Source organism: Heptranchias perlo, chromosome 10, assembly GCF_035084215.1.
Source record: "Heptranchias perlo isolate sHepPer1 chromosome 10, sHepPer1.hap1, whole genome shotgun sequence".
NCBI classification, from domain to species: Eukaryota; Metazoa; Chordata; class Chondrichthyes; order Hexanchiformes; family Hexanchidae; genus Heptranchias; species Heptranchias perlo.
The window spans coordinates 26250397-26263115 of NC_090334.1; the positions used below are offsets into that span (position 1 = coordinate 26250397).

The 12719-nt window shown below is 43.4% G+C and overlaps 1 protein-coding gene across 1 annotated transcript in view; it reads right to left on the minus strand.

Annotated features, from left to right (window-relative positions):
- The window catches only part of ryr3 (ryanodine receptor 3), a 399971-nt gene that overhangs the window by 19625 nt on the left and 367627 nt on the right, over window positions 1-12719 (minus strand). Inside the window, exons 94-98 of the mRNA XM_067991361.1 lie at window positions 10720-10762; window positions 8912-9039; window positions 8032-8092; window positions 6907-7053; window positions 2148-2282 (exon numbers count right to left, since the gene is read on the minus strand). Of these exons, the coding sequence (XP_067847462.1) occupies window positions 2148-2282; window positions 6907-7053; window positions 8032-8092; window positions 8912-9039; window positions 10720-10762 (514 nt within the window). The remainder of the gene's footprint in view (window positions 1-2147; window positions 2283-6906; window positions 7054-8031; window positions 8093-8911; window positions 9040-10719; window positions 10763-12719) is intronic.

Here is a 12719-nt window from a genome sequence, read left to right on the forward strand (position 1 = left end):
AGTTCTTTACCCAAACACACGGAACAGCCATGGGGACCAAATTCGCACCCCAATACGCCAACATTTTCATGCACAAGTTCGAGCACGACTTCTTCACTGCACAGGACCTCCAACCAACGCTATACACCATATACATCGACGACATTTTCTTCCTATGGACCCACGGCGAAGAATCACTGAAGAGACTACACGATAACATCAACAAGTTCCATCCCACCATCAAACTCACCATGGACTACTCCTCAGAATCGGTTTCTTTCTTGGACACACAAATCTCCATCAAAGACGGGCACCTCAGCAGCTCACTCTACCGCAAGCCCACGGACAACCTCACGATGCTCCACTTTTCCAGCTTCCACCCTAACCACATCAAAGAGGCCATCCCCTATGGACAGGCCCTACGAATACACAGGATCTGCTCAGATGAGGAGGAACGCGATGGACACCTACAGACGCTGAAAGACGCCCTAGTAAGAACGGGATATGACGCTCGACTTGTCGATCGACAGTTCCGACGGGCCACAGCGAAGAATCGCATAGACCTCCTCAGAAGACAAACGGTGAACACAACCAACAGAGTACCCTTCGTCGTCCAGTACTTCCCCGGAGCGGAGAAACTACACCATGTTCTCCGCAGCCTTCAACATGTCATCGATGACGACGAACACCTCGCTAAGGCCATCCCCACGCCTCCACTACTCGCCTTCAAACAGCCACCCAACCTCAAACAGACCATCGTTCACAGCAAATTACCCAGCTTTCAGGAGAACAGCGTCCACGGCACCACACAACCCTGCCACGGCAACCTCTGCAAGACATGCCAGATCATCGACACAGATACCACCATCACACGAGAGGACACCACCCACCAGGTGCATGGTTCATACTCCTGTGACTCGGCCAACGTTGTCTACCTCATACGTTGCAGGAAAGGATGCCCCGGAGCATGGTACATTGGCGAGACCATGCAGACACTGCGACAACGGATGAAAGGACACCACGCAACAATCACCAGACAGGAGGGTTCCCTCCCAGTCGGGGAACACTTTAGCAGTCAAGGACATTCAGCCACCGATCTTTGGGTAAGCGTTCTCCAAGGCGGCCTTCGAGACACACGACAGCGCAAAATCGTCGAGCAGAAATTGATAGCCAAGTTCCGCACCCATGAGGACGGCCTCAACCGGGATCTTGGGTTCATGTCACGCTACACGTAACCCCACCAGGTGGGAAAAAAAAAGTTATCTGTTTTTAATACAACTGGACATTCTCTCTCTCTGCCTTTCGGGTGTCTTTCTCTCTCTGGCTTTGTAATCTGACCATTGTGTATTCAGAACTGTTTTCCGTGGCTAACCTGTCTGAACACCAACGACACCTTTGATTGGTGTGAGTGTGTCCCAGCCTAATATAAGATATGCGATTTGAGAACCTTTCAATCACTCACTCACTCACCTGACGAAGGAGATAATCTCCGAAAGCTTGTAATTTTAAAATAAAATTGTTGGACTATAACCTGGTGTAAGATTCCTTACATTTGTCCACCCCAGTCCATCACCGGCATCTCCACATCATAATGGAAGGCTGCTAGTGGCTATGGAACTATACCCCACCATAAGAAACTGTGTTCTGCAGAGGGGGAGAGGAAATTGAAAAATATATTCAATGATACAGTAGCGACAACCAAGTCCCAATGATTAACAGATATATAGATAAATCCCATATAATACTGAACATAGATGGTGGGAATCATAACACAGTGCACTTTAAATTGATATTTAAAACAAAACAGAATACAAAAAATCAACATGATTGAAAACAGAAAATTTTGATTACAAATTCTGCTATATAGAGGACTCTGCTGCATAAGACAGCTGAAGATATTCTTTATAACTCAGGAATGAATTAGGATTTAGTAACTGGTTGAGGCAGTGAATGCAGTGAATTCTGCATTATGTGCACAAAGTGCATTATACTAATCTAAGTGTCACAAATGAGTGAACTAATGTCTATGACACTTTCAGTTACATGACACCGCACTTATTACACAGGTTTACATTTCTGGGATTTAAACTCCTGGAACTGGATTTCTATAGCATTTTCACTACACCCGTGGCGGGAATGTCCATTACATCCAATAAGTGAATAAATACCGTCATCATATCATCGCATTTCATGTCTGGTTCATCTTCATCCTCACTCTTGTTGTAGAATTTGCGGAAGAAATTGAAAGCAACCACTGTGTATAGGTACACGACGACGGCCAGGAGACCAACTGTCAGCGCAAGCTGCACAGGGTAAGAAGCAAAGCTTTAACGTGATGCAATGCTACTTAAAGGACATTCACTTAATTAATGCTCTCAAGGTACTTTGTTGAATGAAAAGGAAAGGCAAAACTTGATAAGGCAGAACTTAAAATATAATTACATGGGGAAATTGCAAATATAGTCCACATATTACTTCTGCTACTCCCAGCTTCACATTCAGGTAAGTTTTTTTTTTAAAAGCTTGCCTTTTTGGTGGTGGCCTTCAGTAGTCTATTTAAGGACTGCTAGTTAGGCTGCATGCAGACCACGCTTTCTTGAAGGCAGCTGTCCCTGCACCGGCTGTATTCAGGGCAGCTTAATTTTACATCGGGGTGCCTCAAAAAGACATCAGGGCACTTAGTTGCATGGGCAAAGGACATAATGCCTTTTTCAGGCACGGGGCCTGGATGCCTTTTTTTCTGCCTTTACCAATATGGTGGGTGGTGCACTTCCATCGCTTAATGATCTGCCATATTGGATGCTTAGGCGCCCGTTTTGCGCCTGAAAAATGGGCACGGCGCCATCAAATTTTTAGGCCGTGGACTTTTCAGTCTTGAAAGGAGGAATCTGAGAGGTGATCTTATAGAGTTATTACAAAACAGGTAATGGCATTGAAAGGGTAAATCTGGACTATTACTTTAAATTAAATAGTGAGAGTAGAACAACAGGCACTGGCCACAATCTTCCAATCCTCCTTAGACATGGGAGTGGTGCCAGAGGACTGGAGGATTGCAAATGTTACACCCCTGTTCAAAAAAGGGGAGAGGGATAAAACAGGCAATTACAAGCCAGTCAGCCTAACGTCGATGCTGGGAAAACTTTTAGAGAATAATCTGGGACAAAATTAATTATCACTTGGACAAACATGTGCTAATCAATGACAGCCAGCACAGATTTGTTAAAGGCAAATTGTGTTTTACTAACTTGATTGAGTTCTTTGATGGATTAATGGAGAGGGTTGATGAGGTTGGTGCGGTTGATGATGTGTATATAGACTTTCAAAAGGCATTTGATAAAGTACCACATAATAGACATTAGCAAAATTGAAGCCCTTGGGATTAAAGGGACAGCGGCAGCGTGGATGGAGGGCAGTATACAGTGGTGTCCCCCGGGGGGCGGTGTTGGGACCATTGCTCTTTTTGATATATATCAATGACCTGGACTTGGGTATACAGGGCATAATTTCAAAGTTTGCTGATGACACTAAACTCAAAAGTAGTAAGCAGTGAGGAATTTCTCATTCAGTATGTGGATGGCCCGACGAGAGAGGGGGCAAAACTTGACCTCCTCTTGGGAAATAAGGAAGGGCAGGTGACAGAAGTGTTAGTGAGGGATCACTTTGGGACCAGTGATCATAATTCCATTAGTTTTAAGATAGCTATGGAGAAGGATAGGTCTGGCCCAAAAGTTAAAATTCTAAATTGGGGAAAGGCCAATTTTGATGGTATTAGACAGGAACTTTCAGAAGTTGATTGGGAGAGTCTGTTGGCAGGCAAAGGGACGTCTGGTAAGTGGGAGGCTTTCAAAAGTGTGTTAACCAGGGTTCAGGGTAAGCACATTCCTTATAAAGTGAAGGGCAAGGCTGGTAGAAGTAGGGAACCTTGGATGACTCGGGAGATTGAGGCCCGAGTCAAAAAGAAGAAGGAGGCATATGACATGCATAGGCAGCTGGGATCAAGTGGATCCCTTGAAGAGTATAGAGATTGCCGGAGTAGAGTTAAGAGAGAAATCAGGAGGGCAAAAAGGGGACATGAGATTGCTTTGGCAGATAAGGCAAAGGAGAATCCAAAGAGCTTCTACAAATACATAAAGGGCAAAAGAGTAACTAGGGAGAGAGTAGGGCCTCTTAAGGATCAACAAGGTCATCTATGTGCGGAACCACAAGAGATGGGTGAGATCCTGAATGAATATTTCACATCGGTATTTACGGTTGAGAAAGGCATGGATGTTAGGGAACTTGGGGAAATAAATAGTGATGTCTTGAGGAGTGTACATATTACAGAGAGGGAGGTTAGGGAGGAAATTGCGGGTCCCCTAGCAGAGATATTTGAATCATCAACAGCTACAGGTGAGGTGCCTGAAGATTGGAGGGTAGCAAATGTTGTGCCTTTGTTTAAGAAGGGCGGCAGGGAAAAGCCTGGGAACTACAGACCGGTGAGCCTGACATCTGTAGTGGGTAAGTTGTTGGAGGGTATTCTGAGGGACAGGATCTACAGGCATTTGGAGAGGCAGGGACTAATTAGGAACAGTCAGCATGGTTTTGTGAGAGGAAAATCATGTCTCACGAATTTGATTGAGTTTTTTGAAGGGGTAACCAAGAAGATAGATGAGGGCTGTGCAGTAGACGTGGTCTACATGGACTTCAGCAAAGCCTCTGACAAGGTACCGCATGGTAGGTTGTTACATAAGGTTAAATCTCATGGGATCCAAGGTGAGGTAGCCAATTGGATACAAAATTGGCTTGACGACAGAAGACAGAGGGTGGTTGTAGAGGGTTGTTTTTCAAACTGGATGCCTGTGTCTAGCGGTGTGCCTCAGGGATCGGTGCTGGGTCCGCTGTTATTTGTTATTTATATTAATGATTTGGATGAGAATTTAGGAGGCATGGTTAGTAAGTTTGCAGATGACACCAAGATTGGTGGCATTGTGGACAGTGAAGAAGGTTATCTAGGATTGCAACGGGATCTTGATAAATTGGGCCAGTGGGCCGATGAATGGCAGATGGAGTTTAATTTAGATAAATGTGAGGTGATGCATTTTGGTAGATCGAATCGGGCCAGGACCTACTCCATTAATGGTAGGGCGTTGGGGAGAGTTATAGTCACAGGTGGATAGGGTGGTGAAGAAGGCATTCGGCATGCTTGGTTTCATTGGTCAGAACATTGAATGCAGGAGTTGGGATGTCTTGTTGAAGTTGTACAGGGCATTGGTGAGGCCACACTTGGAATACTGTGTACAGTTCTGGTCACCCTATTATAGAAAGGATATTATTAAACTAGAAAGAGTGCAGAAAAGATTTACTAGGATGCTACCGGGACTTGATGGTTTGACTTATAGGGAGAGGTTAGACAGACTGGGACTTTTTTCCCTGGAGAGTAGGAGGTTAAGGGGTGATCTTATAGAAGTCTATAAAATAATGAGGGGCATAGATAAGGTAGATAGTCAAAATCTTTTCCCAAAGGTAGGGGAGTCTATAACGAGGGGACATAGATTTAAGGTGAGAGGGGAGAGATACAAAAGGGTCCAGAGGGGCAGTTTTTTCACTCAAAGGGTGGTGAGTGTCTGGAACGAGCTGCCAGAGGCAGTAGTAGAGGCGGGTACAATTTTGTCTTTTAAAAAGCATTTGGACAGTTACATGGGTAAGATGGGTATAGAGGGATATGGGCCAAGCGCAGGAAATTGGGACTAGCTTAGTGGTATAAACTGGGCGACATGGACATGTTGGGCCGAAGGGCCTGTTTCCATGTTGTAACTTCTATGATTCTATGATTCTATGAATAGTGCAGACTTTCGGAGGACATAGAGACACTGGTGAAATAGGCAGACACATGGCAGATGAAATTTAATGCAGAGAAGTATGAAGTGATGCATTTTGTAAAGAAGAATGTGGAGAGGCAATATAAATGAAATGGTACAATTTTAAAGAGGGTACTGGAACAGAGACACCTGGGAGTTTACTTACAGAAATCTTTGAAGGTGGCAGGACAAGTTGATAAGACTATTAAAAAAGCATACAGGATCCTTGGCTTTATAAATAGAGGCATAGAGTACAAAAGGAAGTTATGCTAAACCTTTATATATCGCTGGTTAGGCTTCAGCTGAAGTATTGTGTCCAATTCTGGGCACCACACTTTAGGAAGGATGTCAAGGCCTCGGGGAGGTGCAGAAAAGATTGACTAGGGATATTAGTATCAGGGATGGGGGACTTCAGTTACGTGGAGAGACTAGAGAAGCTAGGATTGTTCTCCTTAGAGCAGAAAAGGTTAAGGGAAGATTTAATAAAAGGCATTCAAAATCATGAAGGGTTTTGATAGAGTAAAGAAGGTAAAACTGTTTCCACTGGCAGAAGGGTCGGTAATTAGGTAAAAGAGCCAGAGGTGAGATGAGAATTTTTTTTAACGCAGCAAGTTATTATGATCTGGAATGCACTGCCTGAAAGGGTGGTGGAGGCAGATTCAACAGTAACTTTCAAAAGGGAATTGTGTAACTATTTGAAAAGGAAACATTTACAGGGCTATGGGGAAACAGCAGGGGAGTGGGACTAATTGTATAGCTCTTTCAAAGAGCTGGCACAGGCACGATGGGCCAAATGGCCTCCTTTTGTGCTGTATGATTCTACGATTAACAGAACACAAGTTCAAACTATGGTAAATTTAACCTCCATATCAGGAAGTTCTTCTTCATGCAAAGAATGATCAAAATATGGAATGGACTTCTGGATGGGGTAGTGGAGCGGAAAACCCTTGACTAATTTAAGTAAAAATCAGATTCTGCAATAGTCTAGGGTCTTTCTGGATGAATGGACTAAGATGGACCGAATGCCTTCCTCATCTGTAATTATCTTGCGACTTGAGACAAACCATGTTTTATGTTTCCCAGTTCTCACCTGCTTGCCATTGTGGGTTACAGATGACAGTATGGTACGGAGTGTCTTAAATCCCATAGCAATATCCAGCAAGTGGGCAGCAAAGAAGAAGTTGTTGTAGTGACCCAAAATGGACATGGTTGTGTACCAAGCCAGGTACAAGAATGACTACAAATAGAAATTATGAAGTTAAGTGTTTGTTGGATTACAAACTGTATTAGCAAACAGTAGGTTCCTAGTAGGTTTCAACTTATTGTAAAGAAGAAAAAATGTTCTTGTAACTTTGATACAAGACAAGTATAGCGTTTAATAAAATATTGATATTGTGAATGATGTGATATTGTATGTTAGCCCTTGGGCAGTTGCAAATGATATGACTTTTTTCAGCATATCCAGTTCCCTGGGTCACAGTTGTATTTTTTTGTCAAATGCATGGAATACCCGATGTCCAGAACTTTGACCTAGTCACTCCAATGGTGCAAATGGGTCAAACTTCTATGTTCTGGCACTCAACTGGCTGAAAAAAACTAGCATTTGGATCTGTATTTCAGCTAGAGGCCAAGTTTTAGTGTCTGAGCTCTAGAATTGTCACCAAAGGCACGTGAGAACAGGGATGTTCAGTACTTCCACGAATAAGAAACAATATAAAGTAGAATTTGTAATATAAAAATTAGAATACTGAATTAAAATGTAAAATAAAATATTGGAGAATATGTAAGGAAGAGAGTAGATGGCCAGAGTAGAAGTTTTAGAATTCTAAATTAAAAAGTTCTAAGCGTACATTTTATTAGCATCACCTAAATATTACAGTAATTAAGCTACTCCTGACATCACAGTACTGTAATAACAGATTTTCAACATTATCCTGTGAGCTGAATTTTGTTTTAACAAAATTGACAACACAGGGAGTACTGGCAGAATCCAACCCTAGCAGTTTAAGTGCTGCCAATTTTATGTTTTAAATAGGAAATTGTTGGACAATTAAACAGAGCAGTAATAGTGATGTTAAACACATTTATGCGGTAAAAGGAAATCAAATAGATCCTCATAACTAGACTTGATTTTGTTAAGTGGGGAAGATGAGCATATGTAGAATGAGGAGTACACATAAGTCAGATATGAGTGATTGCATTTAATTGTACTCACATTGTCAGTGAACACAACTCCAAGCTTCCAGACATGGTATTTTAAATCAATAGAACTCAACCTACAAAAAACAAAACACTTTTTAATGTTCAAAAGATTTCAATTTCAGTTTTCTTTCTGGGAAAAATATTTTCTTTCTTCAGGAGTGGATCCTGAAGGTGTTGGGGGATGGCCCCGTGAGTGCTGGTATCCCTCTGGTCCCTGACACACATAGCCGTTCTTTATCTGTGAGTCCATAATACTAAATGTTATGATTATTATCTATACTGTTACTGGGATGAATTTACAATTTAGGACCACCTGGCACAAATCTTTATTCAATGGACATGCATATCAGGAAATCGGCCGTGGAAGTCAACACAGACACACACGGTTTTCTGTCTATTAAAATTAATGCCTAGTGTTAATACAGAACTGCTGGCTGGAGGCTGCCTGGGAGCAGGAACAGAAGGCAGCACTCTCCATTCTTGAGGTCACATAACGTTTGATCCCAGGCTGCCTAGAACCAACAGTCCAACACAGTAACAAGGGAGAACTGAGACACACTAGTCAGTGTATATCTCTTTAAAATAGGATTAGATGAAGTAGGGAGTGAGGAGGCTTGTATGAAGCATAAACGCCGGCATTGACTAGTTGGGCCGAATGGCCTGTTTCTGTGCTGTAGACTCGATGTAACGTCTTTTAGCACAAGGCAAACCAGAGTGCTAAACTGAAAATAAGCTATGCTAAGTCCTCATTAAATTTATCACTTTTGTATAGTTTTGCAAGTTGTCTGATAAATAAATTGAGACAAACAGTATATATATTCTGCATATTAAGCCATTTTTCAGATTCATTCTCTATGAGAAGCAGCTGGACAATAGGGGCAAACATCACTTACCAGGATACCAGTGTTGCTTCTTGCTCTGGGGCCTTTTCAATGGGACTAAAATCTAAAGCACTTCTGTCCATACCCAAGAGCTCAGCAATGCGCTCAACTCCATAAAGGTCTCCATACTTATTAATGACCTAATAGAAAACAAATGTCATAGAGCTGTACACAAACAAGCTCAGGATAAATTGAACAAACATAAATAAATTAACATTACATCAAAATGTCCCACAGTACTTCACAATGGGGAAGGATAGGGGTATTGGACACAAAGCAAAAATAGGGATGTCACTAATGAACAGCATGTAAAATAAGAATAAGAGCGAATGAGTAGGAATTATTTTTCATAATGTATGGTCTTACATGTCGACACATATATAGCTATATATAGCTATATATAGCTCATCATACACTTGGGCTGTCATAATTGGAAATATTTTCAATTTTTACCTTAATATGTAATCAAACATTGTGATGTTTCTGCCACAGTGTACAGAACACAATGGATGTGAAAGACAATTAGAAAACAAAATTATTTTTAAACAAAGGAATTTTTTAATACGTGTGAAATATTTTCACGAGTGGGATAACCAAGCACCACTTATGATGCTACAGGTCTTGTGAGGTATTAAGAAAATTGACATGAAAATATTGGTTATATTTCATATCTACTTACCAAGTCTCCTTGCCTCTGAATCAAAGGTGTGAGTTCAAACCCCATTCCAGGATTTGGAATATATAGGGGCTGATTTTCTACTGATTATCGCTTGGGAACATTACTCCCTAGATGCTAAGCACAGGAAATAGGGATGGAGACCCAAGTCACTGGGTATCTATCAACTTGATGTTGCCCTGGGATATCCAGTGCTTCCTCCAAGGGGGCATGGACTGCCTGTGCCTGCAATGGGTGCAGGCTGGAGCAGTCATTCAAATGTGGCTGCAATCCCAGTCCTCCCATCTCCTTTTCCTTTTGCCTTGCCCGCATGGCACTCATTTGGAGAGATGCCCAGAGAAGTAGAGCTTAAGGCCTTGCGCCCAAGCCCCTATCCAATTGGAGTGGGGCAGAGAGCGGTTCTGCAGGTAAGAACCTTTTCTGCTTTTGGGGATGTTGGGGGCAGAGATTAATTGGAGGCCTTTGGCTGCTGTTTTTGGACAACTACTGAAAGGCTCCAACTGCAGTGGTCACTGCCACAGGCCTTGCACACTTCCAGACACTTAGCCCTCCCAGGCCATGGACTTGTGTCAGGGGATGACCGGGGCCATTGAAATTACACAGCCCACCAAATGTAGGCGTACTGAGGCCTAGACAGGTGCAACAAACTTCTGGGAGATGCTGTGCCTATCCAGCACTCAGGTACAGGGTTGTTGGGGTGGGGGTGGTCAGAATATTGGCTCTATATTCTAGACTGACATTTCAGTGCAATACCATGGAGTGCTGCCTCCGTTCATATGAGACGTGAAATTGAGGCATTGTCTGCCTGTTCCCATGGGTCAGATGGACGTTAAAGATCTCATGGAACTATTTGAAGAGGAGCAGGGAGTTCTCCTGGTGTCTTGACCACCATTTCTCTCTCAACAAACACCACCAAAAATAGATTAATTAGTAATTCATCTCATTGCTGTTTGTAGGACCCCACTGTGTGCAAAATGGCTGCTACATTTACTCCCACAACAAAGCTGATTGTACAATGAAAACTCACTCTATGTAAAGTGCTTTCAGACATTTGAAAGCTGTGATAAGGCACTTTAGAAATACAATTCTTTCTATATGACCTGAAATATTATAAATGACCACAGTTAACAATACAAAAGCTTACCTTTCTTTTGACAAATTTATCCCAATAATTGTTAGGGAAGGATCTGTAATAGTTGTAGGAAAATTGTTAGTTCAATGAAAAACACGTGTAGTTCAACTGCTGGCTAGTTTCCTCTTATCTAAATTTAATGCACATCCTCTACCACTCATAAAGGATGAATTTTAACTTTTGGCAATGGTGTAAAACGAGCGGTATCGGATTAGCTGCCTATTATACACTCACTGAGGTCAATGAACAGGAAAGGGCAGGGTGTATATGGGTGGCCGATCTGATACCGCCATCTTTATACCATCTCCGAAAATTAAAATTACTCCTTTAGGACCTTCAGTCAGGTCATTATCTATCATATTCAATCTTTCTAAGCACCTGGGTGTCAACGGAAGTTACTTGTGCAAAGGGCAACCTCTCCAAATACCCAAGCATCCTCTTTACTCAAATTATTTTTGAGTAAAGAGGCGCTGCGCAGGCAGGACGAGAACTTCATCCTGCCTCAGTATTCACCTGCACGCTGCGTTCAGATCCAGGCCTTGCATGTCGATTCAATGCAATTCACACTTTCCACCATCAGGGGGAGCCCCAATCTCTTAAAGGTGGACGGTACCTGTTATTTGCTAAAAATAACAGTCTGCACGGAGATCAGACATCACACACGTCAAACACAGATGCAGATCCCGTCCCTATGTTTATACACTGATGAGTTATGTTAAAACATTGAATAAAGGTTGCGCACTACTAAATCTGACATCCTCCAATCTGCATGCCAGACCTCACCAATCTGCCGATCTGAGTTTGTACCAAGCCTGCGAGACCAGTTTCTCTGATGATGCACTAGAGGCCTTGGTGCAAGAGGTGGCTAGAAGGAAAGACGTCCTATATCTGCAGGGTGGGGGTGTGGGGGGGGGGGGGCGGTCAAGAGGCTCTCCAGACATATGCCCAAAAGGCAGTAGAGGACAAGGTCAATGCCAGGCGCATAGCACCATGAACGTGGATGCAGTGTAAGGAGAAGTTCAATGCTTTGACACGAGTGGTCAAGGTGAGTGAGGTCAACTGTCAAGTGGGGTCTCTCCTACCAAATACACCACGAGCCACATCCACTGTTCCATGCACGATACACCCATCACCCACATACCAACAAACTCTTTCCATCAGTACTCAACTCTATTTTAAAAAATTTGTTCATGGGATGTGGGCGTCGCTGGCGAGGCCGGCATTTATTGCCCATCCCTAATTGCCCTTGAGAAGGTGGTGGTGAGCCGCCTTCTTGAACCGCTGCAGTCCGTGTGGTGAAAGTTCTCCCACAGTGCTGTTAGGAAGGGAGTTCCAGGATTTTGACCCAACGACGATGAAGGAATGGCGATATATTTCCAAGTCGGGATGGTGTGTGACTTGGAGGGGAACGTGCAGGTGGTGTTGTTCCCATGTGCCTGCTGCTCTTGTCCTTCTAGGTGGTAGAGGTCGTGGGTTTGGGAGGTGCTGTCGAAGAAGCCGTGGCGAGTTGCTGCAGTGCATCCTGTGGATGGTACACACTGCAGCCACTGTGCGCCGGTGGTGAAGGGAGTGAATGTTTAGGGTGGTGGATGGGGTGCCAATCAAGCGGGCTGCTTTATCTTGGATGGTGTCGAGCTTCTTGAGTGTTGTTGGAGCTGCACTCATCCAAGCAAGTGGAGAGAATTCCATCACACTCCTGACTTGTGCTTTGTAGATGGTGGAAAGGTTTTGGGGAGTCAGGAGATGAGTCATTCGCCGCAGAATACCCAGCCTCTGACCTGCTCTCGTAGCCACAGTATTTATATGGCTGGTCCAATTAAGTTTCTGGTCAATGGTGACCCCCAGGATGTTGATGGTGGGGGATTCGACGATGGTAATGCCGTTGAATGTCAAGGGGAGGTGGTTAGATTCTCTCTTATTGGAGATGGTCATTGCCTGGCACTTATCTGGCGCGAATGTTACTTGCCACTTATGAGCCCAAGCCTGGATGTTGTCCAGTTCTTGCTGCATGC